Consider the following 21,727-nt stretch of genomic DNA (forward strand, 5'->3'; position numbering starts at 1 on the left):
GATTAGAAGATTGGCTGTTCTAATGATTACCATCATTTTATCCATTGCTTTCATGGCAAATATGTAAAGTTGAACCTTTCCTGTGTCATCCAGGTTTTGCTTTCATAGCAAATATATAGTTTTATGAATAAATGCAAACAAGATCCGTTGTAGTCTAGTTGGTTAGGATATTCGGCTCTCACCCGAAAGACCCGGGTTCGAGTCCCGGCAACGGAAATATAAATTTTTTGGAAAAGGAAAATTTGTCTATTATATTTTTAATTTGATATCGCAATATAATGACAAAACTAAATTCTAATTTGTTTCCGTTTATTGGCGCGCTATTCGAAGACAGGTGGGTTCCCTTTCGTATTGTTATATTCGTTTCTCTCACGATCATAATCGAATCAAAATTAGGGCTTCTTTCGCACTATCTCCTTCCTGTCTTCTTCTTCCTTCTCGTTCTCCTCCCAAATGAAGAGTCCTGGCAACAACAGGCGCGGTAAGCGACTAGCAAGCAGCGACCACCGCAACAACAACGCAAGCTTCGCGGTGTGGGAAGAGAACACCATGGCCATCCTCGACTCCTCCGGCATCAAGGATTCTCGCGACGTCCACGACGACCGTACTTTCCCACCTCCCTTTCCCCAGCTCCTCTAGCATTCCTTGTGTTTTCTTGATGCTGTTTTTCTCCTGCTCTTGCAGGGCTCTGCTTCTTGGAAGCTGTCCGATCTGCGTCGCTCGCATCCGAGTCGCCTTCTGCTCCCTCCTGGTACGATTGCTTCTTCGCCCCTGTCGTTTTTGTCAACACGTGCGGTTCTCATGTTGATTTCTTGTTTGGTCTTGCAAAGGAGGATATTTGACTCTGTCTTCCAGATTCTCACGGATTGCAACTCTCTCGAACTAGCCATGGCTAGTTATCTGCTTCTCATCGAGTTGGATAAGGTTTTTTTGCTTCTGTCTTGGTAAAAAAATATATTATTTTCCAGATATTTGTTCTCAATGTTGGGAATTTATGTGGTTTTACAGCACTATCCTCGAGTATACTTGTCAAAATCAGACGAACTTGAATCATCATCCAGTGATATAAGCAAGCTTGTTGTGGTTAAGGAGGTGAAGAAACTTTGTTGTATTTTTAATTCTGTTGTGTATTTTTAAAATGATAAATTTAGTTACCTATCTTTTCAGGCATGGTCACCGTTTAATCTTGCATCAGGCAGCGAAGAGGGAGCTGCTAAGGACTCGTGCTATTTGTTTGACCCATTGGTGAGCTGAATCTCCATATGTAAACACTGGATGCCACTTTTTGGATCCATTGAATGCGACTATGCTAGAAAATAGTAGAGAGCATGTGCATAAACATTTCTGTATTCCTGTATAAAATTTGGATATCTACCCTCTCTTTCCCATGAATAGTAAGAGTTCCACTTAAAAGTTGATGCAAGTATTACATAACAGCATTTACCATCATGGTAAACTAGCACCTGTTGTGGTTTCTTTTATACGATAGAATCTTTGTTTTAATGCTTTATATTCTTGTGAACATTGAATGTTATCCCTTTACATGATATCTATTAGCAGGAGAACAATCATTCTAGTGTCTAAATCTGGTTTTATTTCCCTGAACATTGTGGGCATATACAAATGTGACAGATTTGGATTCTGCACAAACTTTTGCTGTATAGGTCTGATGATGTGTTTCTCTCTCATTGTCATTACTACAAATATGTGTAGTATGATTTACAGGGAATCAGTTCAGGTCATAAGGTCACATCTACATCTACTTGAAATTTTGCAAGTTTATAGGGCAAAAGATAAGATTGATGAAAGTGATCAATAGGAGTTCCATTCTATCTATTCTAGGGAAATTGCCAGAATCCTCTGTGTTTAGAGCTCCATTAGAGAGATGTAATGACACCATTATTATGGTAGCACCTTGAGCCTACATATGCCATTTTAAGCCCTATCCTTGATGATAATTTATTGCTTTTATCAGTGTAATAGCTAGTGTTCCTGCCAAGGGTCTTACAAAAAATAACAACAAAATAGAAAAAATGTTGTCATGTAGTGACATGAGGACTTACAACTTGTTGTTGTTGCATACATCAAAAAATTTTGGCCTATGCATGCATCGAGCAATTTGTAATAGGAAGTTATTCTGTTTGCATCTTCTGAGCTTTTCCATGCTTTCTTAAATATAATACTTGTCTCTTTGTAATTGGATATATTTGTACAAAGTATGAATTTATTTTGTAACCTTAGACCATTATAGTTTTATCTTGCTGATTGAATTGTGGTATATGAGAAAATCTTGACTCTGCCAATTTCACATCATCCAGAGATTCTCTAACTTGATAGATGGCATGGCTCAAGCGGTTAAAAACTTGAACTTTGATTTGGCGATCAAGGCAAGTACAGTTGTTACAAGATTTCTTAATTGCTATTCAAAGATTTGCAAGGGAAGGTGATATACCTATATTTCCCACTCAACTCATCTGTTCGTTTCACTGAAATTTTTAAGATAATGTCTCTCATTACCCTTTCTTCTGCTTAAATTAGTTATTTTTCATCTTTTACAATTCTAATAAACCTCATGAACATTACAGCATGCACATAAAATAATAAAAAAAGAATGAACAATTTTTCCTGATTTAGGAAGTAGATGTTTAGACTGTTTCCAGATCAAGTTATTCTTCTCATTTGAACTGATTTTGGTTTTATAAATTTATATTCCTAATTACTTCCATCTTTGATTTAGCCTGTACAAAATTCACTGGTGTTTCAATATCTTGTAAACGTCCTAGAGGTTGATCTATTACTTCGTCTTAATTTATACAAAGGTAATGAGCTTCTAATAAAATTTTCATTTCTTAGCTCTCATGTCTTTTCTCCTCTTTCTTTAATACGTTTTCCAGTTATTTTGCAGAAACACTAAACTGGTCACTTCTTAGGGAATCAGTAATGAATCTTCTACTGGTATATTCTCTACCTAAAAAATTCAGAGGAAGATCTATTTGAATTTCACTTATGCTCAAAACTATGAATTGTTGTTCCAATTCTCTATTTTGAAGACTCTTGGTTCTCAGTTAGCATCAGTGTTGATCTACTTATTACAACTTGAATTTGTTTTGTAGGGCTCACGAAAGTTAAATTTTAAGAGTGTAGTTAGGGATTGCATGTCCATTTTGCTTAGGAGGTGCCATCATAATATATCAAATAACTTTCAGCAACTGAGGAATTCTGAAGATACATGCTCCCAATCAGATCGAGATTCTAAGGTTTCTGTAGCAATTGCTATTTCTCAACTAGAAAAAGAAACTTGTGTTTCTATACAGAAATTTTTTGGGCTGGTGAGAAATCGAAATTCTATTCTTAGGATTTATGATTAGACATGCATTTTTAACTTAAGCATTGGATTGATTCCAGGTTATTGAGCTTGATGTAGTGAGAAAAGAGGCAGATTCTCTTGGACAAACTTCTCGTCTTGATGGTCTTAGGTACTGTGTTTGTTTTTCTACATGCATCATTTATTTTATTGTGTGATCCATTTTCACTTGTTTATCATTTTGTACTTTGGTGCAGGCTTCCTATCACTGAATTTATTGTGGAGGAACTAACTTACAACAAAGATAGTTTTTCCCCTTTACTTCTGGTATTACATGACTGCTATTATTGATCATCCTCTGTTATTTTCTAATTATTGTTATTTTTTTTGCAAACAATTTGAATTTTTGCTAGTTATTTGTAAATGCACCAAGTATGATTAATTAGTTTCACATATGATCATTTTCAGCCTGTTCTTTATTGTCTGATTTGTTTTTAAGAGTTTGAAATAATGTAGATCTTTTTGTCTTGTTATCCACTTCTATAGAGATTATACTATGAGCTACCTGTTAACATATCTTCAAATATTGTCGAACTATATATATTGTTTTTTCTCTCTCAACTGGTCCTGTTTGTCAAACATTTAGTTCAATGAGGCTTAAATTCAATAAGACCTATTTTTCTATTTTTGTAAACATGTATATGGTAGTATGTTAAATAAAAATATCTTTCAGATGCCAAACTTAATTCTGCTTATATTATTTTTTGATTTACTGAAAAAATCATTGTTGCAGTGGCTTTTGCCCTGTAAACATGTGAATGCTGCCTCCTTTTCTTCATAAATAGCAATCATATTTTTTAGCTTTATGTTTATATTCTGTCAAAACTTCATGCTTAACTACCTATAGTGGGTAGCAGCTTTTGTTTGGAATTGATCAAGTGAATTCTTCTTCTTCATGTTGCATCTATGGCATAGGTCTTCTCTGAACCTAAATGGAAGTTGGAGATCATATTGCTGTACTTTTCAAAGTATTTAACCAAGGTATGCAACCTACTTTTGTTGCTGCTAGACACTACTTTTCTGTCCATCTAACTAGCAGAGTAATAGGGTGTTTTTACATATTCCCCTATATAAGCATTGTCTCTTTTTTTAGCTCTATAGTTCAACTGCTTTCAGATATGTGCTGGCTGAGCTTTTGTTACAGTAATACTAAATTGCCTTTTCTATTAAGACAGAGAAGAGACCGAAGAGAGTAATAGGAGATCTTAGATATAAAACAAATATCGTTGATTTGCTAGACCTATTTCTTTGAAGACGAACCTTCTATACAGCATCTCAACTTGCACACTGTGGCTATACAAGTCTCTTGATTTAGAAGCTACATATTTTTTTAACTTAAATATTGTCACTTCTGCATTGATTAAGATTTAGTCTTATTAGTGGCACAGTAGATCGAAACTTGAACGTCAAGTTGTTGGTTACTTTAGCATATTACAACACATAGAACATTAAAAATTATAGTTCTGCCTGTTTGATGGTGTTCCAATCATAAAGTTGATGCTGTTCTTTTCTTGTGATGAGTTTTTTGTTTTACAATGGTTGTGTTGTACTGAGGTTGACAAATATTGTGCTTTATTTTTCTGTTTATTACTTTAGCCCTCAGTTCGAACTCGTAGATCGAATGACACACCAGTTGATGTGACATTGGAAAGTGTTCTAAGCACCTTCTCAACAACTGCACGTGCAAAGAATATTGTGAAAAAAGTTTCTTCTAACTTAGCCTTAATGCTCCTGGCTCATGCTTTTCAGGTATTTATATAAGTCTGCCATTTATTTCTAGTTTATTGTGATCTCTGACATACATGTCAGCATGGCTCAAGGTTTTCATTCTAGAATGTTATTGCCGCATGATGTGTCAAATTGTGTGATTTTTCCTAATCTATGACATCGAAATTTTGGCTTGTATCATCAGCTTGAAAATTGGTCAGAAACCTAGTTTGCCATTGCACCGGGACAATGTTATTATAGGCATCAACAAGCCATATTAGTTAATAATTAGTTAATTTCACTTGTATAATTTTTGATGACCTATGCATTGAGAATGAATACGTGAATTTTTGTTATAAAGGAAATCTAATGATTATTATACCTAATTTATTATTTAAAGTTCTATATTTGAGCACTTATTAATGATCATTTGCAAGATAATTTTCAATGCAGATCAATAAAATATCAAGGTATTGTCTTATTTGGTTTCTTTCTTTCTTTCACCGGTCAGATAATCATCATCATCATATTGGTTGATTTTCTGCAGGCCTGTCTCTCCCTAATACGTGGTCCTAGGCAGATTACTAATTCTACCGAACTTATTGGTGCAAATCTTTTAGAGATCTGTAGCAAATTAATTTCTGCTATCAAAATCATCAGTAGAGTTGATGGGTAACTGAACTTTTTACTGTGATGTTTTCTTATTACTTCATCTTGTTGCTAAGACTGAATGGTATATGTGGATAGAGGACACTGAATCTTCCAGTAAATGTTATTTCCGTCTAAAAACTCTATTCTACCAAACCATTTTGGTTGCTAAGTTCAAACTTGGCCTTCGGGTTGTTGGTACTTTTAGTGCTCGTGCCTATACTTACAGATAGAAAATTGACTTTGTCATACTGTGTCCATCTACCTTGTTTTGTTTTTCAAACTTTTGTAATGGCATTGACTTAATGGGTGGACCAATGAGAAGTAAGATTTAATAATTTGATAATTCAGTTGATGGTAAAAGTGGATTGTCATGGAAGCCTTATATCGCAGCATGTTTGTGAATGGTTTAAATTTCATGTTTGTGAATGATTTAAATTTCAACTTGCCTTCAGTTGTAACTTGATGCAAAAATTACCTTAAGTTATACTGAGCTAGAAGGATTATGGCACAGTTATAAAATTGGATAAATAAACTATGATTCACAACTATTGGATATATAATTGTGGATCTGAAATCTTTATATCATTCAACTTTTTTTAGTCATGATAGTATTTCATTTTTAAGCTCTAAGTAATTTCATACCACTAGTGATAACCTGAGGTTTCAATTCATAAGTTTCTCAACCTATAGGGGAGTGGGTTTAATTTAGTGAACTTTATACACTGGTTTTTGCTAATGTTGTACATTCAAACTTAAATAAGTATTTACTTTTGTAACACTATGGCTGAATACACTAGTACTGCAGTATTTGATAAATACTTGATTTGTATTTCATTCACCTTCCTAGATTGTGAATGTTTGATTACCAATTCCTTTTGAACCTTCACAGGAAGTTGGAGATTACATCTTTCGCCAAGGAAGCTCTATTTACTGCAGCTACGATTCTGAAAACAAATGCGTAGTTGGTTTTGTGAAGAGATCTCTATTTTGCAGGTTTAACATTCTCCAAGTGCCTTTTTTGTTCTTTGATACTTTTTCCTTGTTGATTAGAAAGTGGATGAAATTAACAAACGATGGCTTTTGAGCACAGATTAAAGATTGAGGTCTTGCATCATTAACAGTTCTTGGATTAGGCTTTAGGATTTAGAGTTCAACAAATGTACCCTTGAGCATCCAGCAGTGAAATTAAGGTTGATGTTGGATTTTTATTATGAAACATATGAATCTAATTAAACTATTTGGCAAAACAACAATAAGAAAATCGGATTGTGTATATATATGTGCATTAAAAATCAATATTAATAAATTGATAATATAATTTGTTATCTTTATCTGTTTGTATTATTATATTATACTAAATTTTGTTTCATAGCACTACTGTACATCAATGTTTTTTATTTTAATGCTAATATGTTGGTGTCATTGTTGTGTACCTAGTAACAAAGTCCAAGTAATTTGGACTGTAACTTTGAAGAACAATTTATTTATTTGTCTACTTATTGTATTTATTTGATATGATGATATTAAACTAAATTGTATTTAAATAATCACAAATTAAATGGAAAATGAAATATCTACATTTAAGAAAATAGTCGAATCATTTTATTTTGATTTGTTTAATTTAATTAAAATGATTGTATATGGCTAGACAATAATTTCTTGAAAATTTTATTGGGAGAAAATTAAAAAACACCTCTAATTATTAATTAATTCTAATTTTATGTAGAAGTAATTTGTAATTTATAATATTTTAATCACGTACATAAAGTACAGGATTAAATTAAAAAGCTTTAAAGTGTTTAATAAAATTAAAAATAATAATCCACAATAGCTAAGTTAAAAATGTAAATTTAAATTATAAATCAAATTAAATCTTATAAAGTATTTTGCATAATAAATAATAATAATCACATTGAAGATAAAAATTGTAATTTAGGTTGTCAATTTAATTTCTTGCTATGTAGATTAGGAAAGTAAAAGATACATTGGACATTAATTATTGGTGCATGCATGAAACTTGTCATGAGTTTACTGTAGCCACTAATCGCGAGATAATGTTGGGTGCGATCGAGCTCACTCACACGAGTCACTTAGCTATGAGCTCGCAGCAAGTTCATAAGTTTGGCGGCCTCCTCACTAGGAGCTCGCTAGCTGTTTAATTATTTTTTTCTTTTACTCTTCAAAAAAAATCTTTTTATAAATTTAAATTCATATAAAAAAATTATAACATTTTATTTAGGTGTATAAAAATACATCTTTAATTTAAAATCTGTAAAGCATCCAAAAAAATTTTATAATATATGAAAACTATATAAAATGTAAATTGAAGTTAATTCATGTGAAGTCTTTAAAAGATTAAACATAATCAAATATATAAAAGAAAAATAATTTTTTTATTTAGAAAAAAAGGTCATAATAAAGCGATAGATTCTCAATGGTAAATTAGGAAATTAAAAGATACACTAATATTTAATCCTATATATATATATATATAATAAATTTATTTATATAAATATTTATTAGATAGAAAATTAATAATCCATAAAAGATAATATTGTCTTTAGTAATGCAATCTTATTTTACCAAAATATATACTTTTGGACATTCTTTTAATAAAAAAATAAATGGATGACTTCTTTATTATCAAAAAATTTATTTTATAAAATAAAAGCTAATTATATTTTTTTAAATGCAAATTTAAATTTATTAAAAAAAATTGAAGTAGAAAAATAACAGTAAATCACGACATAAATGTATAAATTTGAATTCATATAAAGGTAATTTATAATCTTTTTATCACCTTTACAAAATTACACATTTAAATGATAATTTGTTAAAAATATTTAATAGAATAAAAATGATAATCCACAAAAAGCCAAGTAAAAAATGTAAATTAAAGTTTAAATTCATTAAAAAAATCAAATCTATAAAAGTCTAAAATAATTTTATAATAATTGTTGGACCAACCAAAGAACTTAAGAAACCAATACTCAATGAATACATTAGGAAAGGAAATTAAAAGATAAGATACGTACATTCAATATTAATTATCATTGTGAATTTTAATTCTATAAATACCTTCAAAGTATATCAATATTTATCAACCACAATTGCTGAAAGAAATCATATATCTATTCAAGAAAAATCATGATCAATCTATAAAATTATATTTTTTATTTTTTTTATTTTATATAGAAGTAATTTATAATATTTTAATCACGTGCCTTAAATTAAAAATCTCTACAATATTTAATAAAAATAAAATATAATAATAATAATAATCCATAATAGCTAAATATTAAATATACAAACAAATTAAATCCTATAATTAAAGTACTTAACATAATAAAAAAAGCAACATAAAATATAAATGTTGTAATTTAAGTTGTCAAATTTTTTTAGAAACCTAATTAATTTCTTGCTATAATATGAAATATAATAGGAAAGTAAAAGATACGGAAATTAATCATTGGTGCCCGCATTAAAACCAAACCATGTATTGTAATTCTATAAATACCTCAAACTCTAGCAATATCTCTCAATCACAATTGCAGGAAGAAGGAATATAATCATATATTGAAGAAATTATGAGTTCTCGCAGTGTTTTTCTTCTGTTTCTTCTTGTTCTCACTTTTACTTCAGGTATATAATTCTTCTTCTTATTCTTCTTCTTCATTAATCGAAAGCATATTAGTTATTCTTCACAAAACTGTAAAAAGCTAAGTATTATAACATTAATTAGTTAATTTCTTTATGTTGTTGTAGCTTTTGTTGGGGGAGAAGGAGCGACTTGCAGTTCATTTATCGGAAGTTGCAGTCAAATAGCAAATTGTAATGAGGATTGCCAGAAAGCTTCCGGCAACACTCCAGGTGCAGTTGGGACATGCACAGAAGGTGGCAGTTGCTTATGTTCATTTCCTTGTTGATGATCATCCACAAAAAGTAGAATCGATCGAATAAAGGAGAAGAGGATGAAGAATTAAGAGACTGATCATGATCATCTTGTCACCAGTTTAATTTCCTTTTCTTACTTGAATAAATTTGTAAAACTGAACTGATGAATTCTCAAGGATCTTGAAGTTCTACGTTCCAATGGTTTACTGAATTACTAATCCTAGCTTTTGCATTTAAATACTATTAGAACTATATTTTTAATATAAATAAATTTATAATCTAGTTTTATTTTATAAAATATAATAATGCCAATTTAAATTGACAAATTAATTAGATTTTTACACAATGAATTTATTCACAATGAATTAATATCAGCTGTGTAAATTCATATTTTATCATTGAAATTGTAAGGTAATTATATTTTCACAGCTCGAAATACATGGTTTATTATTTAAATAAATTTAAATTTTTTTAAAATAAAGTTTGATATATAATCTCGTTAAGAAAGGTAACTACCATGGCTGACAAAACGTGTAATATATTTGATATAAATATGCATATTTTTAATTAAAGCCAAGAACACATATTATGATTTATTTTAAAGTGAAAAATCTAAAAATTGATGATTTCTCAAAATTATCTTTCTAATAAACATATATTATCTTGCTATTAATTTTTTAAAAATCACTATTTTTTATAAAAAAATAAATATAAAAATCTATATAATTTATATGGCGCAAACTGATTATAAACCAGGGGCGTTTGATAAGAATTTGAAATTACAGGGGCAAAAAGGTTATTTCAAAATTCTGGGAGTGTTTAAGAAAAGCAAGAATCTATGCGGGGAAAAAAATATATATGTAATTTTCTCTTTAACAAAGAGGTTCTGGATCCAATTTCTTCTCCCCGTCGAGAGGGATCGGAGAATCGATTGCACCGGCGTTTCGTCCCCTATTCTGATCGAAGATGGTAAGCTCGATCTTCCCTATGAATCTTTTCCTTTCGAGTCGTGTTTTTGGCTTACGTTGAATGATTAAAGTCCCGAGTGTGTTAACCCTAATCCTCTTTCACAAATCACGGCGTCTTTGTGTATTTGTTGATAGATGGCTGATTTATTGTTTTTATTTGTTGGTTTCTCTACATGTCTTTAGGATTTTGATTTCTCCTATTAAATCTCCATGACAACCTTTTTTCTGCCCTTCTGCTTGTTCGATTTCTCGCGTGCGTATTATTTAGGGTTCGGTTGTTGTTTAAAGTCATCATGTAAGCTGCGCGCTGAGTAGGTAACGGAAGTCGGAATGGATGATTGATTCCACCTGTTGAAATTAATTTTTTTCATTATCATAAGATTTCAAAATAATAATAGTAATAAAAAAATACTTTAAAGGAACTTGAATCATCCTGTAAGAAGTACAAACTATTTTTTAGTTTTCATAGCTCATCACTCTTTAAATTGCATCAGATGAGCTTATTGTGACGGTTCGTTGTTTCTAATTCATGTTTCTGTTTTGTTTTTCAGTCTTCTCTCGCAGCTGCTAGAGCAGATAATTTCTACTATCCACCAGAATGGGACCCCAAAAAGGTACGTCTCTTTGCTGTGATTATGTTATGCCTGAAAGTTGCTTTGACAAAGCTTGATTTTGTCTGGTAATCTTGGTGACAAATGTGTTTAATTTTTTTCTTTCAGGGTTCCTTGAACAAGTTTCAGGGGCAGCATCCTTTGAGAGAAAGAGCAAGAAAGATAGACCAAGGCATACTGATTATAAGGTACTGGACCGATGCTCAAAGCAATAATAGTAAAATTCATGACAGATTTTGCATATTATTTTATTTCGTTTGCAAAAAAATTAACCCATTATATTATGTAATTTTTCTGAATGAATAGCCTGTTGCTTTATAATCATTATGCAAATTTATTTTAAAATTGGTGGGGTGGAGTTGAATTGCATGGATTCCATTCACAATACACTTTCGGAAGTGTATTAAAGATAGTTTAATTTGTCAGTCACAAATGCTAGTCATACAACTTTTCTCTGTTTAGCATGTGTTTTCCGATTACTTTCATTTCTCTGTCTTGCATTTTTCTTTCTCCATTGGAGGCTATTCCTTATCTAGTTGAAAGGTTCATCAATGTGATCTAGTCTATGGAGAATTAGGTGATTGAGAAAGTTCTCTATTATTCAGTCATAATAGGCCATCCTATTATTCAGTCATAATAGGCCATCCTATTATGACTGCATATAGGGGACTCCTAGAACAAAGTTTTCCATATAATATAGGATTCAAGTTTTAAGGACGATCAATTTATGTAGCCTTTTCCTAGAGGCTGATTAATGAATCAAATATTAGTTATCCAAATCACGATGGAACATGGATGATGCACCTCGTAATGTTTTCTTGCTACAAGGATTCTACAACCCTATAGAATTCCTCTTAGTTAGCTAGTGGGCAAAAGATAATTTTGACGGGAAATGGAAAAAAATCCATTCCTCTGTGTTTAGTCGGAGGGATCTTTTGAGGCAACAGATTTGAGAGCTCAATTAATAAAAGTTGACTCATTTTGCCGATGGGTTATCAATGCAATTTAGTTTCTCTTCATTTCCTTTTCATTTTGATAAGTCAAGCACTGTTTTCCTCCCTTTTTTTTCTTCTGTTTCTCAGTTCCTTCTAGATAGAATATGAATCTCTGTGCCTTTTCATGTGCTTCATTTCCTTTCTCATTTCCATATGAATAAACATCTTGGTGATTTGCATCACTGAAATTTTGATAATGTAGGAGTCCTTGTCGGACATGAATCTCTGTATTGATCTAGCGCCTCTTGGCCTATAACTTGCTCTAATGTCTGCTAGCACAAAACACGATATTTAATTCATAATTATGATATTACCACTGGAAATAGATGAAAATCTGTATTGATCTAGTGCCTCTTGGCCTATAACTTGCTCTAATGTCTGCTAGCACAAAATGCGTTAATTCATAATGATATTACCTTGATCGTAAGCTTGAGTTTTTTGCAATATTTCCAAGTTCCAACTAGTGTACAAAATGCGCTGATATGTGTTGATATTGCCATATATATTAGGGAAATGAGTATCAGCTAGATCTGTACTATACTGAATGTCTGATCTTCCAGTTAGAACCACTTGTATTCTGGTATGTTAAACCATAAAGTGGATGCTACTGGGAGACTATTTTAAAGATACTAAATAGAAGGATGATACTCCAATAATTATTTATGTGCTTGAAAACTGGTAGTGCAACATCAACATATCCTTGCTGCAACAGATGCTGCTTTGGGAATAGGAAGTGTTTTATGTATGATGTATCTTGTAGTGAAGTATAACTTTCAAGATATATGTGCCATTAGCTGATCAGTTCTAATAGTAGGAGACAAGAACTTTAAGATTGAACAGGTAGAATTGTGTGATTTTGGTACTTGGTCAAGTCAGAATGGGCACACGACAACAAGGATAAATTATTATGGTGATTACATTACAATTTGGGTTAATTTAAAACAGGTCTAGAAGTCTTGGTTATGCAAAAGGACCAGATATGATCTGAAAACTAGGAATCTTTAATCTTGTTCTCAAAGTATATATCAGGACAAAATTATTGGTGAACATATGAGGCCTTGATGAACTGTCTAATTCTTTCAGATACTATAAGCAAATATGAGTATTAGTTACTTGAAAATTTGCTTCAGCCATTAGAAGAATTTATTTTTGGATTTTTGAAAAGGAAATAAACATAGTAATTCCAATTGGACAAAAATTAATAATTGATGATATAAGAATAATGAAAAACCTATTTTTAGACAGCATCTTACCATTGTCCTTTTTTAATTGAAGAATACGCTCTCAATATGTTTGCTTTCTATTTCTGAAAGGCCACAAGTCAATATAGCTAAGTATACAATCGTGCATATCTTGTTACCAAAAATATAATAAAAATTGTGGTATGACTTTTACTTTCAGAAAGTATAATTATCTCCTGCAGGTTTGAGATGCCATTTAATGTCTGGTGTGGTGGATGCAATCATATGATTGCCAAAGGTGTAAGGTTTAATGCAGAGAAAAAGCAAGTTGGCAACTATTACTCAACTAAGGTAAGCTGTGAAATGATCTTTTAATACTACCATTGATCCAACGTTTCAAACACATTGAAATTAGTGCAATATAAAAGAAAAGTGCATTCTGAAGTCTCAAGTATGTGTATATATATATATATTGACATTTTGATAAATTCCTTTGTATACACATCAGCAATAAGTTAGCTTCTAAAATTCACTTAGATCAGTTTTAAAGTTACAACAGCCAATTGCTTCATTGAGAACTAATTATTGACCTACAATTTGTAAACTGTGTTTGGTGACTGGGACAGGATTACGAAGACTTGTAAACAAATGAGAAAGAAGTGATACTAGGAGAGTGAAATATGCTTAAAGCCAATCAATAAAGCAGCGTCCTTGTATTTGTTGGATAAGAAATCTCTAAAAAATTTTCTAGATTTTCAAATTTGATAGAATCATTTTCTATTTAATCTTCATATGGGTGCCAAGATTTTGAAAATTTATAGGTGAATAGACCTTTATGATGGGAGTAGACAGCTATATCAGATTTCCTGAACATAGATGGATGGATATCATCCAACAAACATGTGAGCTTGCACGGGTTCACCCTAAAAGTAGTGTTAGATATAGAAATATTCTTGTGCAAATGAATAATTAGTTTCTGCAATCAGCTTGTTGACTCAGTATTATTTCCGCTGTTGTTTTTCTGTTGAAGTGTTTCTAAGTTGTCTGCCAAATCCATGTATGTCTAATTGGTATTGTCGTTGTCGTCGTCTTGTTCTTCTTTTCTTGTTTTTTTTTGTAGATATGGAGCTTTACTATGAAGTCAGCTTGCTGTCGGCATGAAATTGTAATACAGACCGATCCAAAGAACACAGAATATGTCATAATCAGTGGAGCACAACGGAAGACAGAAGATTATGACATTGAAGATGCAGAAACATTTGCCCTTCCAGCTGATGAAGAAAGAGGGAAGCTTTCTGATCCATTTTACCGCCTCGAGCATCAAGAAGAGGATATGCGAAAGAAGAAAGAGGCTGAACCACTTCTAGTTCGTCTTCAAAGAGTTTCAGACAGTAGGCATGCTGAGGATTATAGCCTTAATCGAGCCCTTCGTTCTCGTCTTAGGGTGATTTGCTATCTGATTGTTTCGTTTTTTTGGCCTTTTTACTTTGTTTTCCATATGTAGACTGCACACAGCTTCCTTCATGCGTTGTGTTCCAATTTCAGACTCAAAAGAGAAAGGTCGCAGAAGAAGAAGAAACTTCAAGAAAGATGGGCCTTGGCATAAGACTTCTTCCTCCGTCAAAAGAAGATGCAGCTAATGCAGCTGCTGTTAGATTTGCACCAAAGTTCGACAAGAACAGCAAGGACAAACGTGCAGCAATCAAAGCTTCATCGATCTTTTCAGAGTCTTCAACCTCTATGTCAGGAAATAAACGGGCCGAACTCGTGGCAAAGAGGAGAAAAATAAAAGCAACCGCAGCATCAACCTTGTTAGCAGGAAGAGTCAAGCCTTTGTCCTGGCAACACGACATGGGGTTCAGAAAGCGCTAATGTTTTCAACTCAGTTATGGTGTGTTCTCCATGGGCTTTGCATTCAAAAAGGAAATTTTCTCAACTACTTCATTAGTACTTACGCTTTGGATGCTATCTTACTTGGTTGTAGTTGTTGCTTTTAGCTTTCACTGGGGGGCAAAAATCCATCATGTTATAGTCTCTGAATACACTGCACTTGTAAACACTAAATACATGGTTTGTGGTTAAAACTTGGAATGTATTTCAGCGCAATATCAAGTTGTATGGCTACTAGTTGAATATAATCCATCATCTGCATGCTAAAGTGAAGAATTTGGCTTATAACATAAAACAGTATTATATATTTGAAAAGTATAGGGATCAGGTTTCTGTTTGTTGGAAATAATTTGTCAGTGCAAAATGTTTCCTGGTGAAAGGTAAAGACTTTTTGTAATCATTATAAGTATATGAGAATTCTGAGTTTGAAGAAAGAGATGTCAACTCCTCAAAACTGAAAGCTTTCACCAGCCTTCTGAAGGTATAATAGCAAAATATTCTTTAACCTTTTTTTTCTTTCTTCCTTCTGGTGTTGTTGTGAAGATTCACATTTCAATGAACTATTCAGGCAATGATGATGAGAGGTTGGAACAAAAGGATTTATTGGTGAGATGTGCAATTCTTTGAGAACATCATGTCATGTGCCATGAGAAGATATCTCAGCTCAAGAATGCTTGCTTCTTTGTGGCTCAGGATCGACAAGAAGTCCCAGGGTAAGTAAATCACCTTGTAATTATATAACAATAATTGTTCTCATTTCCCAGCCCTAACAAACTATGAGATTAGCATCAAGTGATCAGCTGTAACTGATGCAGAAAATTGTTGCCATGAGTTTGTCAACTGATGCAGTTCCAATGAAAAGTTGCCAATTTTGCCTGTGCATTTACAATTAATAAAAGAGTTTTAAAAAACTAATAATAAGAAATTTCCTGGTGTAAACTTCGTTTTTTTAATATAAATAAAAATCATATGATGTTAATAAAATGTAGTATTTATGTGTAGCTATTTGTTGTTTGAGTGTGAGAAGCTATATTGGCTATTTCAATGAAGACGAGTATTGATGTCACTATTTGGCATCTTCAACTTGAACTTTGTCACGTCTATTTGTGCGAGTGTGTTTGTTTGTCATGTCTATTTATGCGTGTCTATATCAAACACAATAGTCCTAATAATTTCAATAATTCTAATATTATTTATGCATTGCCTATTATATATAAATAAAAAAAAACTCTATATAAAAGAAACAAAAAAAAAAAGATACTAAATGACATTCAATGACAAGACTTGGAAGGAATTTTTTTCTCCCCCGAAAGCTCTACCAAGTTTATCATCACAAGCAATGCTTCTACAGCTCTACATCAAGAACTGTACTGGATAGAGAAACACAAGGATACATGTACCATAAGCTCCATCCTCGTCAATGCCATAACATTTACGTCGATGGGTAATTAATAGATGGATCTACCCTTTTGAAATAAGCCGACGAGTTTTTTATGCTCGTTTTTAACTCAAAGAACAAATCAAACTCTAAACTAACAATCCAGCAAACAGCGAAGCAGCAAAGGAACATAGCATAGCCATAAATTTCATCTCTTAGTTTCCGAGATGGAGCTCAAATAGTAACCATAATATTACACTATAAAAACTTGTAGTAAGATCTTATGTACATTGCAGTAACTACCCCATAGAGAGATTTCGTTGGTAAGCAACTTCGTCTCAAGCAGCAGGCAGAATCAAACCCCCAGACTTTCTTCAAGTGCTAAGCTCGCCGTTTTGCTGGGTCCTCAGAGCTTGCTCTGAGACACTGGCCAGCCCTTGCATCAACCTAACAATCTCAGCTGTATCATCTAAGTAATACTTGGCCTTGCTCGGCTGCTGACCCACTGTGCAGGCAAACACTTCGGTCGCGGGGGAGATTGAAGTGCTTGCTAACGAAGTAGTGATCACCTCGAACATGTCCTCATCAGACCTGTCGTCTCCGATGCACAATATGAAGCCAGATTCTGAACCCCTCTCTTGCATGGTCGAAAGGAGGCGCTGTGCTACCAGGCCTTTGCTCACACCCTATAAGAATAGTTTGCAAAGTTGGCATATCTACTTTGTTTATGTTTTGATCATGAAAGAAAAGACCAGAAAAAACATGGAAACATTTGTCTGTGGTTTAGCATTATTATCACTAGAATCATTTGTGAGATCATCAAGTGAACATGGAGTCTCCAATTCATGATGTGAATTATGAACTTGATACGACTTAACTGTAACGGCAAATGAATCCTTAAACTGTATATATTGATATCTTACCTGTGGTTTAACCTCCACAATATGCTGACCACTCTTCACTGAAACAGGTTCGTTGGCAAGCACACTCTCTAGATGATCAAGAAGCTCCTTAGCTTGGCAAGACCCAAAGTCCGGATCAGCATCCTCGTATGACCATACAAGTGCGGTTTCCTTGTCTTCGATCGTGGAGCCATCAGTTGTCTCCGTGTACAACCTCATCACAGGATCAGCAATTTGTTTCCAGCTACAATCTGCCACAGGAACACAAGTTTGCCACTCTGCATCCCTCTTTAACCTGAAATCAAATTCATCTCAATGCCAGTCTCTTATCTATCGAAAGATTTCGATTGGGTAACCATTGATCAAGTTTAGAACAACCAACCTGAAGAAATAGCCATGCTCAGCAGCAATCCCCAGGCTCTCACAAGGAGCAAACCAATCACTAAGAGTGGCACGGCTTCTTGCACTCACCAGGAACACCACATTGTTCTTGTCGCGGGACAAGGCATTCAAAATCTCGATCGATTTCGAGCTTGGGCTCTTGTCGATCGATGCCTGTGGCATCAGTGTGCCGTCGTAGTCCAGAAGGATGGCTCTTGTTCTTGTTCTCTTGTAGGCCGAGACGATATGCTCCATGGCAAGCTTCCTGAAGTTTGTATCGAGAGCAACCACTCGGAATCGCAATCCGAATCCAATGCCCCAGCACCTGCGTTGAGAATGGTCTCTGCAAGCCCTCTGCAGATCCTGCAAGAAGCTGTTTGCCCAGTAGCCCACATCGTGTGAGCTCACATACTTGTAGTGCTTCTCATGGCGGAATTGCTTCTCCTGCTCTTTCATCTCCAAGGCATTGACCATGGCGTCGGTCACAGCTTCCACGTTCCATGGATTGACACGGATGGCTCCGCTCAACGACGGTGAGCAGCCGATGAACTCGGAGATGACGAGCATGCTCTTCTTCGGCGTCGACGAGTCCAAGCCCAAGACATTGTCTAGTTGTTGGTTCCCCTGTCTCGAGATGATGTACTCGTAAGGAATAAGGTTCATGCCGTCTCTCACGGCCGTCACAAGGCAACACTCAGCGACAACGTAGTAGGCGATGCGGTGGGAGAAGGGGAGGGGGTCGTCGATGAGGATGATGGGCTCGTAGTCCGGCGGCGCGCCGTAGGCCTCATTGATGCGCTTCATGGTGGCAAAGCTCTCGGCTTGGACTTCCGTCACGCCCTTGCCGCGGCCTCTCGCAGGATTCGCGATCTGGACGAGGACCACCTTTCGCCGCCACTCGGGGTGTTGCTTGAGCAGCTCCTCCATGGCGAGGAGCTTCAAGGTGATGCCTTTGAAGATATCCATGTCGTCGACGCCGAGGACCATTACGCGGCCCTGGTTCAGGAACTGATCTTTCAGTTCTTTAATCTTCTTCTCGGTCTCCGGCAGGGTGAGGACGGACTTGAGCTGGCCCATGTGGATGCCGACGGGGAGGATTTTGATGCTGACGGTGCGGCCGTAATACTCGAGGCCGATGTAGCCGCGACGGGACTCGTAGGAGAGGCCGAGCATACGGGAGCAGCAGGAGAGGAAATGGCGCGCGTAGTCGAAGGTGTGGAATCCGATGAGGTCGGAGTTGAGGAGAGCGCGGAGAAGCTCCTCGCGGACGGGGAGGGTCTTGTAGATCTCGGAGGAAGGGAAGGGGCTGTGGAGGAAAAACCCTAATTTGACGCGGTTGAAGCGTTTGCGGAGGAAGGTGGGGAGGACCATGAGGTGGTAGTCGTGAACCCAGACGAAGTCATCGTCGGGGTTGATGACCTCGAGGATCTTGTCGGCGAAAATCTTGTTCACGGAGACGTAGGCCTGCCACAGGGAGCGGTCGAAGCGGCCGCCGAGATCAGGAGAGAGAGGCAGCATGTAGTGGAAGAGGGGCCAGAGCTGCTGCTTGCAGAAGCCGTGGTAGTAGCGGGCGATGAGATCCGCCGGGAGGAATGCCGGCACACACTTGAAGGTCTCGAGGAGGACCTGGCTGACCTCGTCGTGGTCGGCCGGAGGGATCTCGTCCCGGAGGCAGCCGACGTAAATGAACTCCATGTCGGCGACGTGGTCGCCGATGGCGTCCTTCAGCTGGAGGAGGAGGGAGTCCTCGTCCCAGGAGAACTCCCAGCCGCGGCCGTCGGCGCGGCGGCAGGCGCGGATGGGGAGCTGGTTGGCCACCAGGATGGTGCGGTCGCGGGGGGAGGAGGAGGAGCTAGGAGAGGTTCCCTCGGAGTCGGAATCGGTGTCGAGGTCGGAGATTATGCCGGCGACGGTCATCACGCGAGGAATCCGCCGCCGGATCTGGCTGATGGAGGGCGGCTCGCCGGATGCTAGCTCAAGGAGGTTAGAATACGACCTCGACGCCATTTTTTCCGGCGATTTGAGCTCAAAGACCAGATCTTTCCAACTCAACCAACAAAATCCCAGCACAGAACACTTCAAATCCCGGCGAACACAACCACTGAACAACGATTCAACCACTACCAGCTCAGAACTTGCAAATCGCAAGCTCAAAACCAGCAAAGCCGAGAAATTTCTCAACCAAATCGGATCTAATACTCCAAAAGAGCACTGAGGAGCAGCCGATTTAAGCGCTTCCTTCAGTATAAACGAACAGCAACAAACAAATCACCAGAGGAAAAGCGCATCAAGCAACGAAAAGTTCCTCCAAAGAAATGAAAAATCACCAAAATGTTTCGATCTCGAGTTCCAATCCATAGAACAGACAAACAAAAAATAGACCAAATTTGATGGAAAAAGTTTCTTCGAAATCCGCTTTTGGCTCAGCTCCATTTTTATAGTGATAATAGTATGAGCACAAGAAAATAAACAAACGCACCCAGCAATTACACTCACTGGCATACCGCCAGAGTAGATCGATTGGGACCCGTATGTTTTTCCAATCAACACATGGTTCACTTCAACCCTGCGGAATTTGTGCAATTACCAATGTACACACCTGGGTATCTCTGCCACGTGGCTCGATGAGCGCCGCGACGGATAACAGTGTCCATCGTCCACGTGTCCGGCACTGGGATTCCCTCCTGCGTGTGGGACCGACCAAAAACGTAGCTACCTATTGGTGGACGTTCCAATGTGGACAGTGGGGTCCGCCGTCGTGTTCTCTTTTCACGTCCCCATTGTTGGGGAAAGCAGTTAGGAAATTATCATATTACTCCTAAAATTCACCTTTTGTCACTTTAATCCATTTTTATTTAAGATTTAAATTTAGTCCTTTGTAAGAATTTTGATTCCGATGATGAAATAGGTTGAGTTACAAACTTACAATTATTAAATTTTATTAGCACTAATATTATTAAATTTTACTCAAGACATCAAGGAAATTCACTCAAATAAGAATTTTCTTTTTATCAAACAAAAAATTACCATTCCTCCTCTGGAAAATTAAATTACTAGTGATTGATTATGGCAAGGAAGAAGATATATAGATGTAGAAATTTGAAATAGTATAGATTTTATATTTTTTCAAATAAAAAAGATAGGTTGGTGGGACTTGACTAAATTAGGGCATCCAAATGCTTTTTTCACATAGAAGACAAGATTGTTTAAGCAACGAAGGTGACATTTATATGTTAATTCAATGAAAATGTGATCCACGAGATAAGATTTTATCAACTATCATCTTCTTTTAATCTCATTTGATAACAATAATTCATGTGGCAAAGATCATACATTGACCTCGAACATCTCATTTATACGATCGATCTCGTAGTCATTTATAAAGAGATAAATCATGAAAGATTTTATCCTAACACAATAATTATATGGATAATAATGATAACTCATGGCCTTGTGTATTGTGCGTCTCTCTTTTTAAATTTTCGTTATTATCGAGCACTCTAGACAATTTTTTTTTTTTTTTAGTCTTAACATAAATATAATATGCTTTTCTTTAGGCATCATATAGTCAGCCTTTACTTTATAATAAATTAGATTCCTTTATTAATTATTTCTTTTTTTCCTTTTAATTGTTAGCTTAAGAATCAAGCTGCATGCCTCTTTGCAAGTGCTTTATTATTATTATTATTATTAAAAGCTAAATGTATATTAAAAAAAGCATTAGTGATCTAAAGGATATGCATGCTCATGCACAAAGTCAATATTCTCATTAAACTTGTAATTTTTTTTGTATTTTTGAGATTTT

General features: G+C 35.3%; 3 protein-coding genes and 1 non-coding gene across 6 annotated transcripts; 3 read left to right on the plus strand and 1 right to left on the minus strand.

Annotated features, from left to right (window-relative positions):
- The first annotated feature begins 143 nt into the window (after positions 1-143).
- Positions 144-216, plus strand: TRNAE-CUC (transfer RNA glutamic acid (anticodon CUC)). Its single transcript has one exon. It is a non-coding gene; the product is annotated as a tRNA-Glu (tRNA).
- Positions 217-409: 193 nt separating this feature from the next.
- On the plus strand, positions 410-9,559 carry LOC141841619 (negative regulator of systemic acquired resistance SNI1). 2 transcript variants are annotated; one of them, XM_074729799.1, is made up of 16 exons: positions 410-604; positions 685-751; positions 831-924; positions 1,009-1,092; positions 1,168-1,245; positions 2,319-2,387; positions 2,738-2,819; positions 2,906-2,955; positions 3,114-3,329; positions 3,406-3,476; positions 3,562-3,631; positions 4,280-4,345; positions 4,961-5,113; positions 5,619-5,743; positions 6,612-6,715; positions 9,488-9,559. In XM_074729799.1, the coding sequence occupies exons 1-15, from the start codon at positions 454-456 to the stop codon at positions 6,682-6,684; spliced, it is 1,449 nt and encodes a 482-aa protein (XP_074585900.1). In that variant the 5' UTR covers positions 410-453; the 3' UTR covers positions 6,685-6,715; positions 9,488-9,559. The 2 variants fall into 2 exon arrangements, with proteins under 2 accessions (XP_074585900.1, XP_074585899.1); XM_074729798.1 differs by lacking the exon at positions 9,488-9,559 and having other exon boundaries at positions 6,612-6,956.
- Positions 9,560-10,482: 923 nt separating this feature from the next.
- LOC141842218 (uncharacterized) lies at positions 10,483-15,537 on the plus strand. The gene is made up of 6 exons (XM_074730441.1): positions 10,483-10,585; positions 11,136-11,198; positions 11,304-11,383; positions 13,614-13,722; positions 14,492-14,815; positions 14,917-15,537. The coding sequence occupies exons 1-6, from the start codon at positions 10,583-10,585 to the stop codon at positions 15,241-15,243; spliced, it is 906 nt and encodes a 301-aa protein (XP_074586542.1). The 5' UTR covers positions 10,483-10,582; the 3' UTR covers positions 15,244-15,537.
- A 1,270-nt stretch (positions 15,538-16,807) lies between these two features.
- On the minus strand, positions 16,808-20,043 carry LOC141842217 (alpha,alpha-trehalose-phosphate synthase [UDP-forming] 6-like). 2 transcript variants are annotated; one of them, XM_074730440.1, is made up of 4 exons: positions 17,924-20,043; positions 17,563-17,836; positions 17,009-17,325; positions 16,808-16,970 (listed from the first exon to the last, which is right to left on the minus strand). In XM_074730440.1, exons 1-3 carry the CDS (start codon positions 19,927-19,929, stop codon positions 17,014-17,016), a joined length of 2,592 nt encoding a protein of 863 aa, XP_074586541.1. In that variant the 5' UTR covers positions 19,930-20,043; the 3' UTR covers positions 16,808-16,970; positions 17,009-17,013. The 2 variants fall into 2 exon arrangements, with proteins under 2 accessions (XP_074586541.1, XP_074586540.1); XM_074730439.1 differs by having other exon boundaries at positions 16,808-17,325.
- Between the last annotated feature and the right edge of the window lie 1,684 nt (positions 20,044-21,727).

Source organism: Curcuma longa, chromosome 11 (genome assembly GCF_044706935.1).
Source record: "Curcuma longa cultivar G26 ecotype Majalengka, Jawa Barat chromosome 11, ITB_CL_G26_1.1, whole genome shotgun sequence".
Lineage (NCBI taxonomy): Eukaryota > Viridiplantae > Streptophyta > Magnoliopsida > Zingiberales > Zingiberaceae > Curcuma > Curcuma longa.

Coding starts and splice junctions, on each gene's coding strand:
- LOC141842217 (XM_074730440.1), bottom strand. CDS start 19,929: ATGGCGTCGAGGTCGTATTCTAACCTCCTTGAGCTAGCATCCGGCGAG. Junction 17,837..17,923: donor GAGCATGGCTATTTCTTCAG/GTTGGTTGTTCT, acceptor ATTTGATTTCAG/GTTAAAGAGGGATGCAGAGT. Junction 17,326..17,562: donor TTGTGGAGGTTAAACCACAG/GTAAGATATCAA, acceptor CTATTCTTATAG/GGTGTGAGCAAAGGCCTGGT.
- LOC141842218 (XM_074730441.1), top strand. Junction 11,199..11,303: donor CAGAATGGGACCCCAAAAAG/GTACGTCTCTTT, acceptor TTTTTCTTTCAG/GGTTCCTTGAACAAGTTTCA. Junction 13,723..14,491: donor GCAACTATTACTCAACTAAG/GTAAGCTGTGAA, acceptor TTTTTTTTGTAG/ATATGGAGCTTTACTATGAA.
- LOC141841619 (XM_074729799.1), top strand. CDS start 454: ATGAAGAGTCCTGGCAACAACAGGCGCGGTAAGCGACTAGCAAGCAGC. Junction 1,246..2,318: donor GCTATTTGTTTGACCCATTG/GTGAGCTGAATC, acceptor CACATCATCCAG/AGATTCTCTAACTTGATAGA. Junction 5,114..5,618: donor TCCTGGCTCATGCTTTTCAG/GTATTTATATAA, acceptor GATTTTCTGCAG/GCCTGTCTCTCCCTAATACG.